This window comes from Lacerta agilis, chromosome 13, assembly GCF_009819535.1.
Source record: "Lacerta agilis isolate rLacAgi1 chromosome 13, rLacAgi1.pri, whole genome shotgun sequence".
NCBI classification, from domain to species: Eukaryota; Metazoa; Chordata; class Lepidosauria; order Squamata; family Lacertidae; genus Lacerta; species Lacerta agilis.
Window position 1 is genome coordinate 9,804,064 of NC_046324.1, and position 26,453 is coordinate 9,830,516.

The 26,453-nt window shown below is 42.9% G+C and overlaps 2 protein-coding genes across 11 annotated transcripts in view; one reads left to right on the top strand and one right to left on the bottom strand.

Annotated features, from left to right (window-relative positions):
* MYO9A (myosin IXA) overlaps nucleotides 1–9,953 on the bottom strand; it is a 133,285-nt gene extending 123,332 nt beyond the window's left edge. For 9 of the 10 annotated variants that reach the window (XM_033166766.1, XM_033166767.1, XM_033166764.1 and 6 more), the window contains exon 1: nucleotides 9,792–9,953. The gene's annotated coding sequence lies outside the window, so the exon portion shown is untranslated. Of the gene's footprint in view, nucleotides 1–7,561; nucleotides 7,644–9,791 lie in introns of all 10 variants that reach the window. The other variant, XM_033166759.1, reaches the window with a different exon arrangement.
* A 452-nt stretch (nucleotides 9,954–10,405) lies between these two features.
* On the top strand, nucleotides 10,406–20,621 carry SENP8 (SUMO peptidase family member, NEDD8 specific). The gene is made up of 2 exons (XM_033167034.1): nucleotides 10,406–10,559; nucleotides 18,626–20,621. The coding sequence occupies exon 2, from the start codon at nucleotides 18,670–18,672 to the stop codon at nucleotides 19,303–19,305; it is 636 nt and encodes a 211-aa protein (XP_033022925.1). The 5' UTR covers nucleotides 10,406–10,559; nucleotides 18,626–18,669; the 3' UTR covers nucleotides 19,306–20,621.
* The last annotated feature ends 5,832 nt before the right edge of the window (nucleotides 20,622–26,453 follow it).

Below are 26,453 nucleotides of genomic sequence, written 5' to 3' on the forward strand. Positions count from 1 at the left end.
GAAGGTCGACCATTCGAATCCCCGCGACAGGGTGAGCTCCCGTTGCTCGGTCCCTGCTCCTGCCAACCTAGCAGTTGGAAAGCACATCAAAGTGCAAGTAGATAAATAGGTACCGCTCCCGCAGGAAGGTAAACAGCATTTCCGTGTGCTGCTCTAAGCCAGAAAGCGGCTTAGTCATGCACCACATGACCCGGAAGCTGCACGCCGGCTCCCTCGGCCAGTAAAGCGAGATGAGCACCGCAACCCCAGAGTTGTCCGCGACTAGACCTAACGGTCAGGGGTCCCTTTACCTTTACCATTTATGTACATTGTTAAATATATTTCCTCAATGTCAGCACCATATTTTTAGGAGCCTTGGGATTCTGCCAGCACTCTTCACTTCCTTATTTACTGGAGGTCTATAAATGCTATTCCAGTACATACAAAGGTGTAACTATTCTTCACAAAACAGAAACTATAAGTTTATTACTTTGTAGGGTTATATTTCAGAAAACTCAAATTTTGAGCAAAACCCAGCATCTGAGCAGAGTTGCCAGTTCTAGGATCTGGGCAGGAAAGTGCACATTTTGTATGAGTCTTTAAGCAGAGGGAGGGGGGTGCCTTGGTGTCTGCGCCTCTGGAGAAATGGGGGCTGGAGACCTGCAGTCTCCAGGGGTCTCTCCTGTCTCCATCACAGCCCGACAGAGAGAGAGATTGGGGAGGGGAAGCCTGACTGACCCTGCAGACAAGTGGAGAGGTGACCATAGGAGGCACAGGACAGCGTGGGCAGGATGCTGCCACTGCAATAAGGGTTTTTATACTGGGTAGAAGCTTGCAGCCTGGTCTATTGATTTTATTTTTATGGTTCAATGGTCTCGTTAGATAGTAAAATTCATGTTAAATTGCTGTTTCAGGGGTTGTTTTTTGTCTGGAATGGATTAATCCGTTTTCCATTACTTTCTGTGGGAAAGCACACCTTGGTTAAAGAACACTTTGGTTTAAGAATGGACTTCTGGAACGGATTAAGTTCATAAACCAAGGTACCACTGTATTTTGGACTGCAGCCCCACTCTACCATATACAAACACAAGTCAAGGAAACATTTATCAATCTCATCTCATCTTCCACTACAGTGATACCCCGGGTTACGTAAGCGATCCATTCCGGGTCGCGGTATGTAACGCGGGCGTGCGTATCACGAACGCACGGGGGGAAACAAAAAATCCTGGAAGAAGCGCGATTTGAGCACTTCTGCACATGCGCAAAGTGTGCAGAGCGCTTCTGCGCATCCAGGGGTCATGAGCGCTCCGGAAACACTTCCGGGTTGCGGGCGTTCGCAACTCGAACGTCCACAACACGGGGGTACGTAACCCGGGGTTCCACTGTACTAACAGATAATCTCTGTAGCAGGTGGGACAGGACTTGGCTAGTAGGCATGCTGGACTGGCATCACTAAAGACTTTTTATTACACAGTGGAAAGGGGAAACTGCATGCAAACTGCTTCCAAAATATAATTGTGGGAAGTGTATGTAGCCCCCCCATGGCACGAGAAAGAGTCAGCCATTGCCTCTATTCACGAAAGACTGTCCAAGTGCTGGGATGGCCAGCTGGCAGACAGACTACAATCATCTCTAAACAAGTGTTTTGAAAGGAAACATATCTGAAAAAATTGTGAATACTAATTACAGAAACTTAAAAAAATATGCTTGAAATATACTCTAAAGTACTTGAATTAACTTTTAATCTACCTTAAAATAAATATTTTGCTATTTAATAGATATTACAGTTGCTTCAGTGATTTCAGAAACAGAACCTCAACATGCTGTAAAATCACTTGACACTGTAAACTGGAAGAAAGGAATTCAGTCTCTTTCCAAAATATCTTTTATTGCCATGTAAAAATCTTAACTTTTTTTTAAAAAAAAAGATCACATACCATGATATTTAAATACTCTATTTAGTGAAAGGAGGAGTCCAATACACACATCTGTGCCTAATAAGTAAAATAATGTTCTAGATTATTTTACAAACAAGAGGGGCGCTTCAGCTGACAAAGTGAATTGGCCCTAGTGACAAAACAATTAAGTTTTGCGGCTTGGGAGCTCAGCAGCCAAGCAAAGAGGCCAGGGCAGACTACTCTCACCCTTCTATTTTAACCAAACAAATCCCAGGTTCCCAAGTAAACAACAAGTATGCAGGAATAAAGCCAGTAAAGGTGTGAGGGCTATCCAGAGTACTGCATAGCACATCACCTAACAAACCTATCTGCCTACCGGGCAGAGGTCAGGAGTGTGCCCAATGCAATGAGCTTCTAGTTCTCAGGAAATATGTTTGTTCTCTAGAGGCCAAGGTGGCTGACCTGGAAAAGCTCAGAGAGATTGGTGGATGAAGCCTTCAAGGATATGATAGTGGCATCTCACATCTGGGGTGACAGTTCCTCCACTGTCATGAAAAACCAGAGTCTCAAGGAAGAAGGGCATCAATCTGAGAAAGAGACCCATTCCTTGAGGGCTGAGCAATGTCCTCTCACCAAGGATACTAACTGGGGTAGGGGTGTTAGAAGCAGCATTCAAAATTCACAAGATGCCAGGCACATTTTGCACCTGGTAAGCTAAGGTTACAGTCGCCAAAATGGAATGTCTAGCTGCCATTCTGGGATAAGATGGCACGGAAATCATTCAATATGACTTTTTGGTTCCTGAAATTCATTCTGATCGTGCAGATAAAATATCACAGATAGAATTCTAAAGGATGTGTTGTTAGCGTGCGAAAACAGGCAAGATCCAAGGATGCCCAGGCATGCACCTCCAGATGGTGAGTACATCAGGTGCCATCCTGAGGCATTTTCACTTGGTTTCAAGTGGCCGACAGTCAGGTGCAAAATTCACATGGTGAATTACACACACAGGGATGAGTGAAAACATTTATGATTATCAAAAACAGGGAAGCGGTAGAACTAGGCATTGAAAGTGCAGGGCACATGATAGCAATGGCCAAGGGGCCATATAGCAAAATTCACACACCAAACACATTTGAAAGCACACAGTCTTCAATAAGTCTTTCTATGCTAATGCTGAAACCTCTATGTCAAGAGGGTTAAGCTGCCATGCTTGGTCTTCAACCAGAGTATAGATATAGTGGCTGGAATGGAAAATGCCAGTGGGACATTATTATCTCTGAATACAAACTATATGAAGAACAGAGGAAATAATACTGGTGGTGGCAGTACTGCATGCATTAAAGAGGACAGAGGAGTCCAACAAACTAGAAATCGGAAAAGGAGCAAAATCTTCCACAGAAATCACAATGGGCAGTAGTATCAGCCTGTGACAGTAATTCACTATTGGAGACATACTGTCACGCTCCTGACCTGACCAAAATCCCCAGGGTGACCTTAATATAGATGATGAAATCAGGGATACATCCAAAGGATGCAGTAATGAGTGACTTCTATTACTCTCACAAATATTGGGTAAATATGTGTTTCACTCGGAGATAGGTACCCTAAAAGAATATGCCTAGAAGATTATAAAACTGACCAGAGGGACCATGACTCCCAAAACCTGGTATGAGACATGTCATTGAACACACAAGGAACAGTGACCATAATGCCATCAAATTCAACATATGTAAATTAACAATTTTGAAAGAAGTCTTAAACAGCAAAAACTGACTTCAAAAGGAGAAATTCCAAAAAATAAGGGAAGTGATAAGAAAGTTGAAAGAGAAAGGCAGGAAAGACAAATATCTTCAAAAAGCTTGGAGTTTTTTTCAAAACCACAATAATAGAAGCTCAGTTTGAATATATAGGAAAGGTATCCCCAGGGTTAAAAGGATGCAAGAAGCTTCAGAAAATGGATATCTCATACAAAGGAGAACAAAAAGGAACTCAAATCTTTGGCAAAATAAATGCCAGCAGGCAATGAAGGAAGTAAAAACAATGGTTTTTGAGTAGTACATTGCTAAATGTAAAAAAAAAAATATGATCAAGAAAATTATGATTGGAAAGTAACATGCTAGAAGCAAAAAAAATAAAACTGACTAGAGAAGCAGTTGGACCTCTGGGCAACAAGGGAGTCAAAGGTGTGCTAAAGGGGGAAAGGGGGGGACTGCCGAGAAGCAAAATTATTGGCATTTGTCCACAGTGGCAGGTATAAAGCAGACTCCTGTGCCTTAACTAACTTCCTGAGGAAAGGAGTGTGAGAACTGAGGCAAAAAATAGTGATAAGAAATGAAGTTATAGGTTTAGAGAGTTCTTAACTCAAATATGGAATTGCTGATCTTCTAACAAAAATATGTAACTTGTCACTAAGATCACCCTCTGTATCTGAGGACTGGAAAGCAGCCAATGTAGTACTAATTTTTAAAAAAGGGATCCCAGAAGGAATCCAGGAAATGACCAGCTGGTTTGTTCCACCATCTTTTGGGGAAACTGGTGGAAAACATTATTAAGGATAGAATTAAGGACTGAAATGATGTACTTGCACCAGCTCATCTTGCACCAGTCGTTCACTGGACCGCCCTATGTTTGACTTTGGAATGTTCCTGGACCTTGCCTTTTGCATTGCCCCAAGGATTTGACTTCAGACCTGACCAGAAGAAGCCCACCAACAATTAACATCTCATCCTCCACCCTTGCTGGCCAACGCCCCTGCTTTACGCCTTCCATGGGCAGCAGCCTGGATGCCAAGACTAAGGTGCAGCTCATCCAGGCTGCCTGGACCCTGCTGAGGCACCTTCACTGTCTTTATTGTGACCCATCCCTCCTGCCTGGTAGACTCAGCTAGCTGCCCTACTTGCTCCCCTCAGCAGCCGCAGCTGCCTCCTCTGCCACCACATCAGCCAAGGAGCAACTGAGGAATCTGGAGCAGCTGTTGGTGGATGGGCTTGTAGCACAGTAAGAGCATCCTGAGTGTGGCAGTACTGCTGGACCTCCTGGTCAGCCTCTACACTGAGTGCAGCCATGACTCGCTACTCCAGAGGGACAGGCTCATCTTGAACTTCCTTGTTTCGGAATGGAGCTCCTGATTATTAAGAGCAACAGGGGCAAGTTCCTCATCAACAGTGCATAGGCAAGCTACCTAGAGTCAACATCCACATTTCCACTTATAGGCCCCAAAGTCCTCCAGTCTGCACCATGGCCCACTACTCAAGGACCCCAACCAGTGCAACATTTCTATTCCTCTCTTTGAATACCAGAACCCAGGATCAAGGCCATCCAATTAAGCTGAATGTCAGACACATCAAAAGAGGTACCGGTATTTCTCTACACAGCACAATGTTAAGCTATAGTGTTCACTGCCATGAGATGTAATAATGGACTCCAACTTGGATTTTAAAATAGATTTGGGACAAATTCATGGCTTATAAGACTATCAATGGCTCCTGGACATGGTGGTGATACTGTCAGAGGGAGTATGCTTCTGAACACCAGTTGCTGCAATTCACAAGTGTGCAGAACTCTGTTGTATTCAGGTCCTGCTTGTGGACTTCCCATAGGCATCTGGTTGGCCACCATGAGAACAAAATACTAGACTAGATGGGCCTTTGAAAGAATAGACATAGCAGGGATCTTCTTACATTCATATTAACACCAAATACCAACTTATGGTAAGACATAACTGGAAGTTAAGCATAAATAAAACTCTTCATCTTTAATGACAAAGCACCTTTTGTGACCCTTTATAAAGATGTACCCGCCTACTATCTGGCACCTCAGCCTCAGTGCTCCATATATGAGAATATTACATATGTATAGAATCCCCATTACATAAACTTTGCCAGGGGAGCAAAAAGCCACTTTCTATCCTTAAAATTTCTTATAAAAACTGAAGCAAAGATAAAATGATATTAAAAGTCTAGTTGTGTAATAATCATCTGATGGGTGACTACCGTTAGTCAAAACCAGAGATGAAACAAAGCACTGAATTTCCTTTTAAGTAAATATTTTTAGCTGCTATGTCTATTCTTTCACAACTATCACTAAAGTTGCTGCCATACTGTAACACTGTAAGAGCATACATTAGCAAAACTCCATGGATATATGTGAATTATCAATATGAATTCTCATGACAGAGTCTTTAAAAAAAAAACCCGGAATATTTTAATCAGACAGCCACAGTAATATACTAAGTTACCCTCCTAAGCATAACTTCATGAAAAAACTACTAGATCTACTGAAACACGGGGTGATATTCAGCTAACAGATTCATGGAGAAGATACACTAAAATCAATGAACTTAAATTACTTAAGTCCATTGATCCTGATGAATCTATTCCAAGTATAACTTAGCTGGATATCAACTATTGCTTTCAACCTTTCTAAAGCCAAACAGTTCAAACAATTATATGAATACAAACCTTACTATATTTAATTTTCAAAATATCAGCAAATATTTCTCAAAATATTTCTTCTCATCTGAAGGCAGCCCTGTTTAGGGAAGCTTTTAATTTTTGATGGATTATTGTATTTTAATATTCTGTTGGAAGCCACCCAGAGTGGCTGGGGGGCCCAGCCAGATGGGCGGGAGTATAAATAAATAAATAAATAAATAAATAAATAAATATTATTATTATTATTATCAAACCTTGCTCAAATTTGATTTAAACAGTGAAGTATACTATACAGTGAATAAAGACTTTTGGTCACATTTAAAGGAGATACAGTTGGCAAACTTATCTTTCTTTACATTAGATACAGTATTCTCTTTAAAAATAATTTTTTGCTATTTTTAGGTGATGAACAACACTAAATGAAAACCAAGCAACTTCCACCAGATGCTCTCATGCACTGTGGTGCTTGTTAGTGACATGGTCGCTGTGGCTAGTATACTGCACAGCTGATTAAGTTTTATTTACATATTTTATTATCTTTAGCAGGCATATACAAAAACACTATATGGTATACAGTTATTAAATTCAAACGAAAGGAACAGAGAAACTTCTTTTAGTTGATTGTAGCATCAAATACCTGAACCGTGAACAGTTAGTAATGTTGTGTGTTTGCTTGTAAATCTGTGCTTATTATACTAATAAGTACACATTTAAAACTTATCTACCTTTTCTGACTCCTGCTACTTGCCACATAATTCTATAACCTCACCTTCCATAAATGGAATACAGTATAGGTTGCCTTTTTATTTTAAAACTAACAAAGCTTTTGTCTGAGTTCAGTAGGTTTAGTATCAATTTATAGCCAACATTTTCAATAGTATCTATTAAAGCAGAGCTACTGCAAGGACGAGGGAGTTATACAGGTAGGTATTTACAGTATTTGATTTGAAGGACGTTCAACCAGGTGTGTTGAAAGTATAATGGATGAAAATAAGTATGTTTTTTATTTTGCATCATGATAACCAAATCACATAAAATTTATGTAAAACATACATTGCTAGATACTAGCAGTACATAATTATATGTGGCTCTCTTTAATATTAAATGCAGCCGGTACAGACCTGTTATGTAAGTCTTGGGTAATTTTCCTAATCAACAAAACTGAGACTAGGATCCAAAGCATAGTGCGTCTAATTCTTGGTACTCAAAGGGGCTTTCAATTTGTGTTTCTCAACAGCAGTCTCCTACCTCATTGCCAATGTCACATAAGAAAGCCTGGCTGAATTGAGAGAACTGTAGAAAGCAGTTTCTGATACCACATGGTGGCCAGCTGTTTGGATAAAGAAAAGTATAAAAATCCTACTTAATGTGTGCAATCCATTCAGCATGACTAGTTGTTTTAAGGAGCCTGACCATTTCTAGTTTTTGTACAAATTTTCAATATCTGAGGACAAATAGCAAAATAATTTATTTGGTCTTGTTTCCATAGCATATTACCATGGACGGCTTGTACTTCTTTCTGGATTATTTCTGTCACTTGCATGCTTAATAATGATAAACATAATCCACCCAAAGTTAAGAACTTTTCAGTTCTGTTGGTATTGATGGAAGAAAGTCAAATGCTTGTTTAGTAATTCCACAAATTCGAATGGATTTAGAAGAGCTTAACTTTGAAAAGGCTGTGGTCCCTTCTTTAAAAAAAAATCAAAAAAAAATCCACACCATCCTGCAAAGTGATCCTTGGCTGCATTTTCACCTTTGCAGGACTCACATGCAAGTTCCTTAGAGTAATACATTCATTCTCCTACACTGCTGTATAACCATTTTTCCTCCTCTAAAAGGGAGCTTTGTTAATTTCATTTCTGCAGAAAATTGATTTTTTTTTTAGGGGGGAAGGGTTAGGAGACATAATACACTACGTACAAGAGCAGTGGAGTGCACAGACTGAAATGTGTGTGTTTGTGTATTAAAAGGGAAGCTTGCTGAAATGGTTGGGGTGGACTGGGGTAGGGCGGCTTTGAGCCAATTTTCTGTTGATGCTGCTGCCAAACACCCAGTCACTAAAGCCTGCTTTTAAGAAGGCTTAGAAAAAAGCACAACATGACACAAGAAAGAGTGGGGATTGCATGGCTTGTCATTACTGAAAGAGTAAAACAAACACTGGCTAACCCAGGATATAAACCTTTTCACACTTGATGCTTCATTTTAAAGGATTTTTACATTTAAGCCCAAAAGCTCTATATACAATGCTATCCACACTGCAGAGTCATGTTGAAAATACCCTTGAGGAAAACATAGCCACAACAAATTCTGTGCATCCTTTATCGCTTACAGTGATGTTTCAGTCCAACACTGCTTAGCAGTGATGTGACAGAATGTACTGATTTGTCTCCATACTGCAGTGTTCTAACTGCACAGCAAACCCACAGACTAAACTAGGAGTCATAGCTACTTCCAGAAATCCTGCTATTACACTGAAGTATAAGAAAAGGTTGCTTTGTTATCTAGTACACACAGCTGCAAAGAATTAAAAAACAAACTGAAATACAAAAGTTTTCACTGACAAAGTCTTCAGGAAGTGGAGAATTCTGAAATTTAAGAGATGCAGGCAAAAGACCCTCTACATCGTGTAGGAGAGGGGGGGAAGTGTTTTTGGTTTTTCTTTTCTTTTATCAGCCAGCCTGGCCAGGAATCTTTTCATTTGGATCACAATGGAGCAGCTGTAGCCCAGATTTCAGCCCCAGACACATGCAATGCAACAGCAACCATCATTTTTTCCCCAACAGTGCCAGAAATACAAGACACTGTAGAAGGGTTCCAAAAATGGATGATCTCATACTACATCCACACCGCAGGGATGGGGGTGGGTAGCGAAGCAGAAGGCTCCATGACCTTGCAAGCAGTTTCCAAAGGGGGGGAAAGGTAATATCTAGAAGGGGGACTGGGGGAGGAATCTTTTAAATACATTTGGTGAGAAACATGCAGAGGAACCCGGGAGCCCCTGACGGTGGACAGAACCAGCAAAGCCGGAAGGCAGAGGGAGATGGAAGGCTACCGATGCCCTGGAATGAATGAACATCCCGCAGCTCCCTCCCACCCCGTTTAGGACGCAAGGGACTAGAAACCTGCCCAGCCACCCGCTCCGTCAGGATTAGAATCAGGATTAGGATTAGGTTCCCCCCCCCTCCCCCGTTCCTCCCAACCATTTCCTCTCTTCCCGCCCGTCAGGTTACGAAGGAAGCAGGCGGCATAGGGGCAGCAGAGGCGGCAGCCTAGCACAGCCGCAGGTGCCAAGGCGGCGACCGGAGACCATGAGGGGAAAGGAAGCCCGGCTGAGAAGGGCTCCATCCGCGGTACCGCGTCGCCCCCCGCCGCTTCATAACCGGCTGCACCGAGAAGAGCAGAAGGAAGAAAGAGCCGCCAACCCGGCAGGATTGGGTTCCCGGGGACTCCGGGGAATGAGAGGAAGGCGCCTCACCTGTGGGTCGGGCGGGGCCGCCGCATCCCTCCGCTTATCGTGCCCCCTCACGGGCTGGGAGAGGCGGGGAGGGGAAGACGACGACGACGACCGCCAGCACCGCCGCGCCGCAGTCTCCGCCTCCTCCTGCTGCTGCCGCCTCGCGTCCGCGCTCCTCAGCCTTCCTTTCCTCGCCCCCACCCTCCGCTGCTCTGTGAGGAAGACGCCGCTTCGCCTCGCTCCTCTTCCCCCCTCCCCCTCCCTCGCGCACACACACACACACACACGAAGGCACGCGCAAAACCCGCCTCTCCAATCACGCCTCGTCTTCCCTCATCAATCCCCGCCCTTCGCTCTCTCGCGCGCTCGCTATCTCTCGGGCCCCCTCCACCGCCCGCCCCTCCCTCCTCCGCCAAACTGTGAGGAGAACACGCCCAAGTCGCGCGAGCGAGCGAGGCTCGTTCTCCCTTCCCACAGCCGCGCCCCAACCCAACCCGCACACTAAGCCCCGCCCACGCACCTAAAAGGCGAGGGAGGGGGCGCACGGGTGACAACAGCCAGAGCAGCTGCGCCTCCCACTCCCCCCTCACCACCACAGTCTGGGGCACATTGGTCCCGTATGTTAATGAGCTCCCCTTTCCTTTTCCCACCGCGGAAAGGGAGCGGGGGGAGGAAGGGGAAGGGGAAGTTGCTTTCCTGTTTGACAGCCCTTGGGTTGCTAAGCTCGCCGTGCTTTACGGCCGCCCGCAGCCACCGCGAGAGCGTCGTGAGGAGAATGAGGCCGGCGCCCAGGTAAGGTCTTCTTCCTCCGTGAGGTGTGTCAGTGGGGAGCAACGGCGCCGCTGCGTGTGGAGATATCCTGCCTCTAGGGTAGAATATTATGGAGGAGGACGATAGAGATAGAGCTGATCGATGATAAGCGTGCTCCGGCGGTGGGTGGCGTGGGTCCCTTCCCCCCGCCGACCTCTGGGCAGCGCTTCGCTCGGTCCCTCGGTGTCAGGGACCCGTGGTCGGTGGTCGCAGCCTCCGCTCAGCCGGGCGGGGGGTGGCCTTTCGCTGCCAGAACTTGATCCCCTGGCCTCTAGGATGCTGATTTTCAAAATGAAATAAAGTTTGACTTAATTCTAGAAACCTGCATGAATATATTCATGTCCGCCAATAACGAAACTGTATTTTTAATGTTCATTACGTAGATATCAGTGCATAAGTAGTCGCAGCCAGTCTGCATTTCAATTGGATTTTGTGGTGGTGATGTTACCTAGTTTAGCTTTGGTGCAAGCCGTGTACCTAGGAATCGCTGTACCAGATCCAGTCAAAGGCCGCTTGACTCAACCTCCAGAGTGGTTTACAAAAGATAAAGCAGTAAAATCAGGAAAACATAACCCTACTTTAGAGCACACAAAAGTTAAAATGCTGAAACAGATTTAAAATTATCTCAACTTTCTAAGCATAGTGGTAGGCTTGTCTAAACAGGAACATTTTTTGCAAGTGCAGAAAAGCATAGCCCTCCTGCTTGCATTCCCAAACAATGGAGCTTCTGTATAGATATCATTAGTAGCTCTTGGCAGACTTATTCCCTTCATTAATTTGTTTAACTACCTCTAGTGGCAGTGATTTGTGTCCTTCCGTATTTGCATTTTTTTTTCTATAGGAAAAGGCCCCAAACATCATGCTTGTTCCTAATAGGGAAAGTGCTTCAGCCCCTATATATTTTTGGTTATTTTCTGCACCTCTTGCAACTCAGTACATTTCTTAAATAAACAGAAGGTACCGGTAACCTAAGAAGCCATGCTTATGAGACATTAAAGAAATTCACACATTATGGCACATAATTGCATTTGGCAATGCACAAAAAGATGAAAGTAAAAGATGAAAGTAAAAACATATAATCAAGTTGGCCCACTTATGAAATTAACAATGCAATCTTACACATTGCTCTCGTATAACTAGCATCACGTCCGTAGATATTAGCTTCTTATGGCATATAAATGCTCTTGACAGGCCACAGTCAATCTATTGGTTTTTTAAGGTGCCAGAAGACTCATGGTTTTGTTTTGTTTTTTGAGTTGGGTTGGAGAGGAAACACCCATTTTTCATGTTAATAGTTTGTTGTGGTATAAACTTGTGCCATAATAAATATGCTAATCTTTAAGTGACACAATACTTTTGGTTTGTGTTTTTCTGTAACAGACTAATCTGAGCAACCATAAGGTTGTGTTACATCTGGAAGTAAGCTCTGCTGAGTTCACTGGGCCATACATATTCCCTTGGTAGTTATGGTATTATATACAAAATTTGAAAAAGCCCTGAAAAACAGAGCTTTTCTACCTCTGGTGTCATTTCTGCATTCACCACCCATCTTACAGAGTTGGACTAGCTTTGAACCTCAAAGAGTCTTGTGGCACTTTCACTGAGGAAGTGGCCTTTAGTTAGTCCTTAAAAGCATGTGCTGTAATAAAATCTGTTAAATCTTTGAGGTGTCACAATACTTATTTTTTTTCCTTTTTGTTGCTGCAACCAACAAATATAATTACCTTTCTGGAAATGGTTAAAACCAGCACTTTAGATTGTTCATGGAAACAGACTGGGAGTAAATATCGCCATTTTGAAACTGTTGAGGTATGTTCCCTTCTGTTGGCCCTACTTAGCAATCTAGCCATAGCATTTTCAACCATCTGCCGCCTCTGAGCAGTCTTCAAGGGCAGCTCATTATGGCAAACCAAATGAGATGCTACCAAAGTATGGATAACTGTGGCCAGGCTGTCTCTGTCCCTGAGGGCCATGACTGGTGCCTTCAGCCCAACTGATGAAGGTTCTTCATGCCACAGAATATACTTTAGTCTCCAAAGACAAAGGTAGACCTACTAACACCCTCAGACTATGAACTTGTGTTTTCTGAGGGAGTGTGGCCTCAGCATCTTTCAGAAGTATTGTAAGAGCTACCCATTAGGAAAGAGGCTGCAGCTCTGTGTTTGAGACTAAGATTTGTTTGGAGAAGGTTCCAGGCTCAATTTTGGGTATCAACAATAAAATTTCTACCTTGCCATCATGTGGGAAACTTGCTGGGCCTAAAAAAGCCCCTGGCATGCTTTCCCCCTTGCTAATTGTAGGCTCCATTTCCTCTCCGTTCTATAGCATATACCATATGCTTTGTCACATCTCCCAGGAAACTGAGTTGGTGTTTAACAAGGATTTTCTTTAGATGTGGGATTTATATGGTGAGTCACTGTCAAGAGGTTTCAAGTAACAGCTAATAGAACTAGCAGTGCTTCTTTGCTTTTGGGAACAAATGCATACAAGAGATTGCCAGTTATGTGCTCTGGGAGAAAACTGGAAAACTACTGCATTGCTGTAAACATGAGTTTGCAGGTGTTTAAGCAAAGAACAGAATGCAGATTAATTCTGTAGCTGTGCAAGGCCTGGTGGTTAAATTTAGAAGTTTGTGGCCATTGGCCATCAGCATATCTTGTGGCAGGAAATTCTATAGGTTAAATATGTGCCGTGTGAAGTAGTACTTATTTTCTTTAACAAAATGTACATAACATTTGATTGTAAGAAAACCTCAAAGTGGTTTCCTTCCTTCTACATTTTCCATATCATGTATACTTTCACATCTCCAACATCTTTCCTCCTTTCTCACCTTTCTTCTGACCAAAAACTCCCCAAAACATTCATTTCCTCAAATGGGAATTGCTCCACCTCCCATTTCATCTCGGTTGCCTTTTTCTGCATCTCTCCCAGATCTACAGTATCCTTTTTTGAGACATAGTTGTATTGCATTACAATATTGGCAGTTTTGTTTTTTATTCATTTCATAATAATCCCTAGGCTGGAATTAACCTTTTTCATAGCTGTTGCACTCAGGTGCATTTTTTTCTTTGGACTCTCCACATGACCAAGATCCCTTTCCTGGCCAGTCATCACCAGCTCAGACTCCATCAGCATATATGTGAAATTGGAGCTTTTTGACCCAATGTGTATCATTTTACACTTAACTTTATATTGAAACGTATTTGCCATGTTATTGCCTATTCATCCAAATTTGAAATATCCTTTAGGGGCAATCTGCAATCTCTTTTTATTTTTAAAATTCTGTTGTCAGCAAACTTGGCTACATTACTGATCATCCCCAATTCTAAGTCATTTATAAGCAAGCGTTAAAGACAAAATCCCAGGAGTGATTCTTGTTAATTTTTAATTTGTCAATAAGGTTTAGAAGTTCGTTTATTTTTTCGTCACTATTTGCCTCAGTTCTTCAGCCTCCCGTCCTGCAAAAAGTCAGTTCAGGTGTCTTCATCCTCCACAAGATGCAGGGCAGGGGCAAATAATTCATTCAGGTTTTCCTGAATGTCTTTATTCTCCTTCAGCACAACTTTTAAATTCCTTTTTGTCCAGCAGTCTAACCAGCTCACGAGAGTGTTTCCTGCTTCTGTTGTATTTAACTAATTTTTACTTGTTGGTCTTAATGATCTTAGCAATATATTCTTCAAATTATATTTTTATATCCTGAATTACGTACCTGCTTTTGTGGGTGCATGTTTGTAGTTCAATTTATTCTAATTTGGGGAAGATTTCCATTTTCTGAAGGAAGTCTTCTTGCCTCTAATAACTTCCTTGACTTGACTTCTTCACCACACTTGACACAGGAATAGATTATAATGGCATTTCAAGGTTACTCATACATTAGAAGAGATTGTAATCATAATCTTCTAGGATTCAATGCCAGACATTCCCTTTCAAATCATCTTGGGAAATGGTAGATTATTTAATTGTGAAGACTGGTAAGGTTGATAATTGTTTCTTGGGGCCTGGCCCAAGACAACATATTTGTATCCGTGGAAGACTTAATTGCTTTCATATTTCTATTTCTGGATGGTCACACATTGCTCAATGTCCCTCATCAATTTTCACAGCCGAAACACACATAGAATTGACAATGCTTTTAAAAATGTGTGTAGTTTAGCTTTCATTGGTATGTAGTGGCAAACAGGCATCCCACATCTTATTTATAATGATAGTAATAATACCGTCACATCTTGGATTAATGGTAAGGTTTTGTATCCTATCTCTTTTTAGACATTAAGTACTCTACTGTTGCCATTAGATATTCCTGAAGTATTTTGTTCAAAAACCAGGCTGTGGTAGAATTAAGGGATCCTCTCCTAGTGCAAAATGCCTGGTCTCGTGGAGAATAAGAACTAAGGATTTTGAAAACTGAAAGCTTGTCTTGAAAGTTGCACTTATCGCTGCTATTAGGAAACAACCTCTTTTGTGAAATGGGTTGTTCAGCTTTCTTTAGAACGGGTTCTCAAGCTGTAGTTTGTGAACCACTAGTGGTCCACGAGCTCCACTCAGGTGGTCTGCAGAAGTGCGAGGGGATGGACAGGTAGATGTTAGTAAGTTAACCAGCATCTGAACACATTAGCTATTCCTTGCCTTGCCCCTGTCTTCCCACAGGTCAGTACTAAACCCCAGAGTTAAGTGAAGTCATGTGATTTGAACCACCTATGGAATCCCTGGTGGCTAAGGGTGCAACGAGCTTTCTGCTGATGATTTTGAGTAGCTGCACACAGCCACAGTGCCATCAAGTTGGTGTAAGAGCTCCTGCGGAGAGGCACTAGAGGAATTTTGCAGGATTAACTCTCAGCCATTTGCCTGAGACCTTTAACCCACCCGGTACTTGGACTTGCAGTGGAGCCCATATCCCCTGCAAAGAGTTAATATTTATTATTTATACCCCGCCCATCTGGCTGGGTTTCCCCAGCCACTCTGGGCGGCTTCCAACAGAATATTAAAATGCAATAATCTATTAAACATTAAAAGCTTCCCTAAACAGGGCTGCCTTCAGATGTCTTCTAAAAGTCTGGTAGTTGTTTTTCTCTTTGACATCTGGTGGGAGGCCGTTCCACAGGGCGGGTGCCACTACCGAGAAGGTCCTCTGCCTGGTTCCCTGTAACTTGGCTTCTCGTAGTGAGGGAACCACCAGAAGGCCCTCAGCACTGGACCTCAGTGTCCAGGCAGAACGATGGGGGTGGAGACGCTCCTTCAGGTATACTGAACAGTGAGTTAAAGAACAGTGAGGTCAGCACCCCTTCTCTGAGATTGCTTTGGGTTGTTTTTCACCTGTGAATATATACAATCAGCATTAAGAAAGATGATTGAGTAATCCACCAAGATCCTCCACAATTTTCAAGTGGTTGGGAGTGGGGGAATTGAGAATAGATAGCCATAAGCCACAGCAGTTCAGGATTCTAGCAGTAGTTTCCAGTATTATCTGCTAGCAAACTCTGAGGATTATCGGTACTCACGTGTATTAAAAGGTGTTGTTTTTGCAGCCAAAGGATGATTCCATATACATCAGAACCAGCCCTGCCTTTTTTCTTATTTTGAATCTCAGGGATGATTAAGAATACAGCTGGCTGAGTGACAAGTTGTGTTAGGTAACTGTAACTGCTCCCCTTACATTTTATTATTATATGTTTGATAACGCTAAACTGGAATGATCAGTGCCTTGTGCATTGGTTGGTAAGACATTTCATTTTGACATATGTGGAAATTTCTAGACACTTAAAAGAGTAAAAAAAAATCTGGTTCCTTGGAGATCTTCCCTCCCACTGGTGTATGCGTGCAGTATGTTTCATGTATATCACTTTAGTTTCCTTGTACAGATCTTAAAAGGATATTGCTTAATTTTTGAGCTAACAAAGCTTGACAAGGTTCATTGGTTCATCTGAAGAAGTAGTGGGTAAATTTGACTTTTCTTTGTCCCAGAATCAATTATACTGCAGTTAGAAGGGTCCCACTTCCTTCCTGATGAGTAAATAAACCAGCACATTTGAGTTCATTCCTGCTGAATTGGGTGGGTGCTCCCTGATTTGCATTGAGTCATGCCAGAGGGACAATGTTTGCACAGGGCAAGCTTTGCTTTCAGAAGGCTGGACCAGATCCTGGGTGATAAAGAGTTGATATTTACAGAACATGAAGCCTCAAATAATTTCACGGCTACATTTATTTTACCAGTAAGCCCTGTTGAACTCTACAAGTCTCTGATTTCAGGGCTAATCTGGGGCTGATTAGTACTGGTAATTAAAAATATGCTCTCAAGTTCAGTTGATGTTAGACTACCTGTCATGGAGCACCCTGCATATCAGATTATTGTTTCCTACCTGGCTTCTGCTTTCACTTCCTATTGCACTCTTGCCAATCTTCCTCATAATGAGAGTGCTCCAGAATCCCTTCCAGTTTATCTGGAAAGACAGTTCAGTTTAGAGAAGCAGCGAGGGCATGTTGGATGCCACAGTTAATACAGAACTAGAGTTATACTGGATACAGGACAGTTGCTAAAAACTGCAGCCATGTGTCCTGCACTCCTTAGGGACATTTACACGTGGCAGCATGCCACCATTTCCTCATTCCTGCACCATACAACTGGCAGCTTTGGCAGGAATTGAAGAAATGGAGGAAAGGCATCTATAAGCGTGTATAAATGTTCTTCAGAGAAGACTCTGCATGGGGCTGTCATTTTCAGCAGCAGCCCCATGCCTGGCATAATGTCTAGTTGCAGCCTGAAGGCAAATCCTGAAAAAGTCTATTGAATAGAAGAGAAGGCGGTTGTGGAATTTTTCTCTCCTGCTGCCTAGTGGGTTTGTTAGGCAGAAAGTTCTCTGGAATTGTTTTTAAATAAACCATGCACCATAAGTCCATCATTTGCTAGGGTTGTTTTCTATAGTGCCATGGGCTGTCCTCTTGTGTTTTAAAAATAATTTTGAAAATTTAAAGGAGCCATCTTAATGATTGACTAAGTAGATCTGTCCTATTTAAGCAAGCCTTGGTATTTGAATCAATGTGTCATCAACTATATCATATCTTACTTCAGATCTAGCTGGTAAATTATGCCATTATGCCACTTTAAAGTGGTTTGCTACATGTGACTTTCCCCCTGCTTTTGCCTTTTTGTCCATCTAGAGGAAATGTACAGGTAGTGTCTCTGGTAACTAGGCACAAAATTTATACAGCCTTGCAGATTCTAGTATTGGCTTAAAAATAGAAGCTGCACCTCATCCCCTCCCATGGACTGTAATGGGATGTTACAGTTTACAGTGGTTTATTGTGGTACCTTACATGGCCTTATTTGCAATACTTAGGCTTGTTTCTTTGGTCTGTTATTCTGGTATGTATTTTATTTAAGTTTATATTCCTCCTTTCCTCCAAAGAGCCTTAAGTGATTACATGTCCTTTTCTATCCTCACTACAACCTTGCAAATTACATTAGGCTGAAATATGGCAACTGTAGGTGAACCTGTCCCTTTTATTTTGGTTGTAGCTGAATAAATTGGTTCTCCTGTTTATGCTTATCAGTTACAAGCATCCACAAAAATGGTTGTGGAAAGAATCCCTGGTCTTTTAATAAGAAGGATGTCTAGCAGCACATATCCAGTCCCACTTAAGCAGAAGTTTAGAGAAGGCAAGAAAGAGCAGAGTCTTCTGCTGTTTGTTACTTCTCTGTACTGCAGTGCAAGCCCTCAAGCTCTCCAGCAAGCTCCCAGAATTTGAGAGAGGGACAGGATCTTCCCTCACCTATGCTCAGGTTTGAGTATGAAAAGGATTCTTCTCCCACTATTTCTTAACTTTTCCCTACCTCAGGGAGACTAAATGCTATTTCTTCCTCTTCTGCATGTACCAGAAAACTTGGGGGGTGGGGTGGAGTTTGGTGGCGATCATAATCACGTAGAGAGGCTAATAGGACCCTCAGCAGGCTAACTGGCATAATTCCATACTGTGTTGGTCATCTTCAGCAACGAGGAAAGCCCAACCTATTTTAATAGTAATCTGTTCTTTTCACCCTTGATTATTTTAGGCGTTGGTGTTTCTCTGACTGCCGTGAGTCTGCCTGGATAGAATGGACCCTGTTGTCCTAAGTTACATGGACAGTTTGCTGAGACAATCAGATGTCTTGTTGCTGGATCCTCCCTGCTGGCTCAACGACCACATTATCGGGTTTGCCTTTGAGTACTTTGCCAGCGACCAGTTCCAAGACTTCTCCGATCAAGTGTGCTTCGTTGGCCCCGAGGTGGCTCAGTTCATCAAGTGCACGAGCAGCCAAGAGGAGCTGGCCTTATTTCTTGAGCCTTTGAACCTCCTCCACAAGAAAATAGTGTTCCTGGCCATCAACGACAACTCCAGCCAGGCTGCTGGCGGCACACACTGGAGCCTACTAGTTTACTTCCAAGACAAAAACCGCTTTGCTCACTATGATTCCCACACCAGGAGCAACTCTGCCCATGCCAGACGGGTAGCAGGGAATTTGGAGGTCTTTCTCGGCAAGAAAGGCAAAGTTGCCTTTGTAGAGGAGAAGGCCCCTGCCCAGCAGAATAGCTATGACTGTGGGATGTACGTAATCTGTAACACAGAAGCTCTGTGTCAGGAATTTTTCCGGGGACAGCAGGAGCCAGTGCTTCAGCTCCTTACTCCCTCCTACATAACAGGCAAGAGAGAAGAATGGAAGGAACTCATTGCTAAGCTGTCCCAGAAGTGACCTGCCAATCTCCAATTATTGTCGTTCTTGTCTTGCTCTCAGTGTCTGAGGGGCGGGAAGCTTGTACATAGGGTTTTCCTAACAGAAAGAATGTATTTACCTCTGTGTTTCTGCACTGCCTTATTCTGCTGCTGATCAGAATAGAGCTGAGTCGTAGGAAAGTTACATGTCTTCCCTGAAGTGTTGGGCAGTTCTGGCTTTGGCCATTTATCCCACCCCTTTCCAATATCCCAAAAAGTTCTCACAACACCCAAATTCTTTGTCTGTGATCAATTTTCAGTGAAGTCAGTGACATTGTATATTTCTGCCTTTATTCAATTGTTTCAGCCATCTTTCAAAACTCATGCAGAAACCATCAGAAGTCAGATAAGATGTTACAGTGGTACCAGCCGTCTTGTTTCAGAACTCTCCAAAATAATTGTTCCTGCTTTTCTGAATAAGGATTGTTGTAGTAAACGTTTTGGCTACCTTGAGAAAACTGTTCATATCAGTATGATGACAAAGAATTTCTATATTGTAAACCTTGCTGGCAAGAAATACTGTAGTTTCTGCTGTTCAGTTTCTAGCAGTACTTCGTGCATCACTTTGATGTGTTTAGCTGGACTTAGTTCCTAGAACTAAGGATTCCTGGATACACTTATGAAAACAGGAGGGCATGAGAGCAATTTTGTATATCTGCATTTATTAGGAGCACGGATTGGCTTTGATTTCCACTACAACAGCAAGTGCATAGCAGCTTGCTTCATTCTGCTCCATGCCTTGTGGGGAGTAAGTTGGGAATCTGAAACTTAGAAAAGCAGCGTATTGGTAACAAAAGAAAGCAATGGATTCATTAGTCCTCTTGATGTGTCTCCTGCTTGCAGTTACTCTTCACCTGTAACAATATGTGGGGTGGTAAGGGAGCTATCCTTGGCTGCATATGAAACCCTTCTCTTGCTGGGTAACATTGGATTGCTTCCTTCTGTGAAACATGCAGCTTTGCTTTAAAAAAGTAAGTGGACCTATCCTGTTGGATAGCATACCCTGGTGGGTGGTGGAGCCCAAAAGGCTGTATCCCTCATTTTTCCTGCTTGCTTTTATTTATTTATTTTGTTATTTACCAAGGAATAATGCCTTAGCCGCACATCCTATTTCCTAATGCTGTACAAGGAAACACAGCAAACAAGTTCTTCAATTATTCAAGTGTGTGATGGCACTGTTGGGGCAGAAAAGCTTTAATCATTTTTTCATTGCACATGTGTAGAGAGGACGTCTGATGACTTTTACTCCATTTGGGAAAATCTGCAGCCAAAAATAAAGAGAACTGTCACTTCAAAGAGTTGTGTTCAGGTTTATCATGGGGGCTTTTGTTCTCGTAGCTCCTTTAAATAAGCAAGGGATGTGTAGGATGCATAACAGGAAGGAGGAGGAGGAAGGTCTTAGAGCAAGCATCCCTAGAACAACTGCTCTGTGCATACCTGCTGTCAACCTGCTGTTGTACCTGGCTAGAACAAAGTCATTAGACTCAAGCCCCTTCCATTTGTTTCTTGTTGCCCCAGAAGAAAAGGAGCCTATCTAGCAGCCTGTCAAAATATTTGTGAAATAGTAGTGTAACATAAAAAAATTGAATCACACTGAAAGCAAAGAGTATGAGTTCATTTTTGTAGTAGGGGGGGGGGATGTTCAGAACAAATTAAAACTTCAGAAAAGTTTAATAAATAACTATGTGTTCCTCCACATGTCTGCTTTCTGCTTTGATTCCAGTTGCTGCTAATGGAATTATTTGGGATTGAAGAAGGGGCGTCAGGAGTTTAACATCTAGGAAGGTAAGTACAGGTGATGGTGGTGGGATAAAACTTTCACAAGAAATAGCCAAGAAAGGTTTAGGTGACTTTGAGCTGTTTATTTTGAAATGCTTGACGCTGCATGACACGATCCTGAGCATTGGGGAAGATTCTTTTTCTCCCATCTCTCCCTTCATACTACAGAAGACTAGGAAACTTGCAATCTGGTCCTATGCACATTCGCTCAGAAGTAGTTCTCACCATATTTGATGGAACTCTCTCCAAGGTAAATATGCCTAGAGAGGTTTAGTACAGTAGCCTTCAGGTGAAACTACTTCTCTTTATATATGGAGAAAAGCAAACAATTTCAAAATAACAAGGGCGTCAGCAAGTAGAAAGAGAAAGACAAACACTTTTTGTAAGATGGGAGCTGCTTATATACTGTTTGTCAGATAAGCCTCAAATGATGGTGTGATGTGTGGGTGGGGAGAGAGGGAAGCAGCGGTGCATCCAGTTAAGATTGCTCACTGCTTGCCATATGATGCCTTGCCAGTGGGAGCCTTCAGTATTCAGAACTTAACCATTTAAACAGATCAACAATGGAAAAAGTTGCTCAGGGAGGTTGTGGAAACGAAGAGGCTGCTAGAAAGGGAAGGTGTGAAAGCACCTCTCATATGTTTTAGACATGCAGCTGGCTTAAGGGCTGTATATAGATAATGGAAGGTATGAGCAATATTCTCCAAATTGAAATAGGAAGCCTGTATTCTGCCGCTCAAGGTATCCATCTAATCTGGCTGTGTGCTACAGCCAGCCCTGTTTTGATAAAGGATAAACTTAGTTGACTAGTACATTGGGTTGCAGCCATTTTGGTAGGTGTTCGAAAAACTTACATGCCGCCTCTCTAAAGAGTGAGATAATGGGGAAAACATCTATTCAAAGAACCTTTAATTTGAAAATCCCAAATTGTCTGTAGATGGTATCTCATAGCAACCGTTATATGTGGCATGTGTCCTAAATACAGAAGAGACAGCTTCAGTGTGCATGAAGTGTGGAATGAGTTGTTTCCCCACGTTGTTTTTTTTTTAAAAAACTTGCAGAGCAGCTTTTCAGGAAACGAGAAAGACTTCTTGCACAGGGGAATAAAGGAAAAGCTAAGGCTTTCTACCCACATAAGTGGGACAACTTTGCTGTTTGGGAGTCAAAATCCCACTTGGCTTTCCAGCCGATAACTTGGCAAAACCTCTGGAGGCTTTCTGCTGACCTCTGATCTACACCTTCCTTTCTCTGGAGTGGGACGGGGGGGGGGCATACCAGCAGGCTTATCTTTCAAAGTGTCATGTTGATCACGGAAAAATTTCACCCAGGAAACTGTGCAATCACTTTTCTTAACCCTTAGCCTATTCCATTTTTCATGAATGGATTGTTAAAGCCCAGTCTGTAAACACTGTAATCCATGCATTGTGTTTTTGATAGCCTTAAAAAATCTATAGCATACTCGCAGTGCCAGAAAAACCTGCTGGACAGCTACTGGAGCTAAGGCCAAAGGCCTGCTCCTTTCTGGGTGCAGCCAGGGCCATCTCTAATGGAATATTGATGTAACAGCTGGGGAAAGGAAAAGGGATGGGCAGGACCTTAAAAATTGTGGTCCTTCTGTTGAGAGGAAGGGCTGTGTTTTAATTAGATACTTATGTGGGTTTTTTATGTTGCTCTTAGTGCAAAAAAAATATTCAAGGCTGTATGCCTGGTCCGTCCGTCCCCCCACACTTTTTCTTACAATAACCCTGTGAAGTAGAGCAGGCTGAGATCAGGTAGGGACAGGCCCAGGTTCAGCCAGTGAGCTGCATGTGTGAGCAGGGAGTTGAAGCACCCACACAACACCAGCTCTTAATCTGAAGGTTATTGATTAAGCCAGAGGTCTGCTCCACTAACCTCTTGCCCTGACTTGGTCACAGCAACTTTTTGAGATGGTAAAAGTGGATAGTTGTGCCATTTAACCAAATGGTACAGAAAATCATAGAGGAGTTGGCTACAGCTGTCGTTATCTGTGCGCTTATGATACATGTGATTGCTGACAATCTCAGGCAAAGTTCATAGATGTACAAAAACATTATTGTTTGCCTTTTGAGAGTGTCTATCAAGTCTCATTTAGGTATCTTCACAATTCCTTATTTACATATGGATGTTTTCTGTATGTGCTGGTTCAAATACATCGAGGCCCTTTCCTGCTTCGTAGGATATGGAGAAGGACCACAATTCAGTGGTCGAGGACACACACTGCATGCAGAAAGTAAGTCTCCAGTTGAAAGGATCAGGGTGACAGGAGATGGGTCTCCTCACAATGGGCAATACCTGGAGAAGCAATCTGACTTGGTATAACGCAGGAGCTGCCTCTGATCTGTGCATAACCCTGTTTTCATAGGACAGGGTAGATAAAGCAGCTAGAGCTGGTAAAGCCACAAAGAGGCTAAAACAATTTTGCAGGCTGCATGAAAAAGATAAAACCAAACTTATATTTCTCTGTGCTATTTGGACAATTTCTCACCACTACAGAAGACTTAACTATATGGAGAAGCTGGGGTGGTGGCAGGCTTGGGATAGGATGACACAGCCTCCATGCTAAAGAAGGCACTAATAATGAAGTGGGAAGTATCACTTGCAGGAGACAGGGCAGGATCCAGAGAGAGAGTTGGTGGGGGGAGAGTAGAATCAATGGGTAACATTTTATAGATCTTGCTTATTTCATTGAAGCCCACCTAATTCCCACCCCCTCCACAGGCATGTGTTTTTATTGTTTGTAGTTACTGCAAAGAGAGTTGCTGCTGAATAAGCTGGGTGAGGTTGCAAAGTGTGCCTCATTGGCACCGCAGAAGCACAGCTCCTTCAGGAGAAAAACAGGGGCAGCTCAAATGGGACATGTTCTCCAGTTGTCACCCTAGCAAGCTACCGCTCTCTACTTTCCAGCACTGCTAATTATTTAGGTGAACTGGACAGTAGAATGGAAACAACAAAGAAATAGCGTCTAGGTTGGGGAAGATAGCCTGGCTGTGGTGTTCCCCCTTCAGGGTATCCCCCCCCCTTTTGCATGCACGTGGAGGATTTTACTGCCCTCTTGTGTACATAAGAATGATAAAATGCTTCCATTTAAGCATTTACTGCTGAACACCTCTAAGGAAAATAAACAGCTTGCTGTGCTCCCAGTGCTTTCCTTTGGAAGTATCACGATGTGGTCACTGACAGCAGCAAGAAGAACCAGCACTCAGTGTGCTGTGGAAAAGGTAGAGAAGTCTCTGGATAGACAGGCAGGCAGGCTCATACTGGTGCTGGAGTGGCAAACATTCATGCTGGATGAGCCTTTTTATTAGCCCACACCTTTCAGGATGAATACTTAAACAATTTTATTCACTGATGCTGGAGATTTTCTGCTGCACTAGTTTTCTTCCACTTTATTATTGTTCAGGTGGAGCTATAATGGTTTCTTATTTTAATTAATGATGCCTCCACATTTGTTACTTTGAAATGTTGTAGCGCAGGGGAGACCTGTGGCCCTTCAGCTTTTGAACTGTAGGGCCAGAGATTCCCCACATTGCAAGGGCTGCAGCAGATTTAGTGTTATATTTGAAAGTATGAGAAAGTTTGTTCATCTCTTTCCCTGACCCATTTTCCCCTCTCTGCACTTCATTCTAACCGTGCTAAATCTAAATTTGCTTGCACACGGCAACATAATTCGTGTGTGGTGAAATGAGGCATAAGACATAAAGAGAGGGGGAAATGGGTCAGGGAAAGAGATGAGTCTTAGCAGTACCTAAAACATTATATGATAGAGCACACTTGTTGTTTCTTAAAATCCTTTCTGGCCTGTCTGCTGTTCTCGCATTTAAATGTCACATAAGCGGAAGAATACGCAATTGATGGAGCCAGCTAGTACATCTAGCCAAGGAATCAGTGGCAGCTGGGCAGGGTACTTAAATCAGGAAAACAGCACAGTAGAGGAAGCATTAAACACCTTCTCTTCTCTCCCCCTACCCCAGCTTTTCAGCGGAGATGCTAAGGGACTGAAGCTGGGAGTGGGACATTCTGCAAGCAAAATAGCTGCCCTAGCACTGAGCTAGAACCTCTCGCCAGATCTACCCCAGAAAAGCAGCTGTCTTTATGACATACATACACCAAACATCCCCACGCCCAGATCAGTTCTGTTTTCCTTTTTATCTGCATTAGGCACATAGGAGCCAGCCTTATGGTAGGCCAAGAAAATTGTCTGTCTAGCTCAGTAGTACTCTGACTGGCTTCAGCTGCCTAGAGTTTCAGGCCCTGGTCTCCCTGCATCTGCTACCCAATATATTTACTCTCGTTTCCACTTTCCTTCATTTAGGTTACTTTTCTGGTTTTAAAAAGGGTGCACACACAGCTTTTGTGCTGTTTTTTTTACTGCAGCATTTGGCAGTGGGGGAGGCAAGTCTCCCAATGCTTCTGAGATTTTAGCACCTCAGAATGCAGATGCAGTGAAAGCTGGGGGGGGGGGGGCTCTTAAGGGTAAGCGGTAAGAGGCATTTTAAGCCTTTTCATTTCCAGGGAGTGTTTTGCGCATGGGAGCTTTCAAATTGAGATTTTTAAGGTGTTGTAGAGACCCTGGGGAGAAAGCTAAAGCCTGAAAAATAGCAATTGGTTGTATCCAGCTAAGTTCTACTCAGACCCATGGAACTGGATGGACCTAAATTTGTCATGCCCATGTAATTGGTCTTCTCAGAGTATGAAAAACCTTGGATACAATTCAGTGTTAGCATTGTGCGATATCAGCATTTGAACACGGCACTCCCCGAAACCAAAAACATGCACAGTGGTTTATCAGGGAAGGAAAATGAGAAATCAACAATGGTCCCTGATATTTAGTAACAATCGGAGCGGGTTCCCCCCCCCCCTCATGCTTTAAGCACCAAAGCCCTTGCTTTGCAGAATCCTGTTGAATTGCTGCAAGGTCTTCCAGGCAAGAAGGTACTGCAGGAGATTAGGATGTTTATCATTCACACATGAGATGGTAGCATCCAGCACTATTATCCTTAGTTTGTACAGCATAAGTGTTGCAGCACAGTGGAAAAAAACAGCTGCTTGTCTGGCTCTAGCATTTTAAGAAAAATGTTGAGTTTTTATTTGAAACAGTATTACACCCTACAGCAAGCGAGTGCAATCTTTTCCCCCTGGAAATGCCCAGTAGCCAACACACAAAGTGGCACAGACCAGGAACTTGCATGGAGGGACATGGCTGGTTCACAAGCATCCTGAGAAAACAAGCAACAGGCATTCTCCTTCATCTTCTTCTGAAGCCCAGGGGCAGCTTCTCTTAACTGTCAGGCTCTGCTATATTAGACAGTAAATGGTTGTGGGAAGCAA

Excerpts from the sequence above, each read along its gene's own strand:
- SENP8 (XM_033167034.1), top strand. The coding sequence starts at position 18,670 with ATGGACCCTGTTGTCCTAAGTTACATGGACAGTTTGCTGAGACAATCA.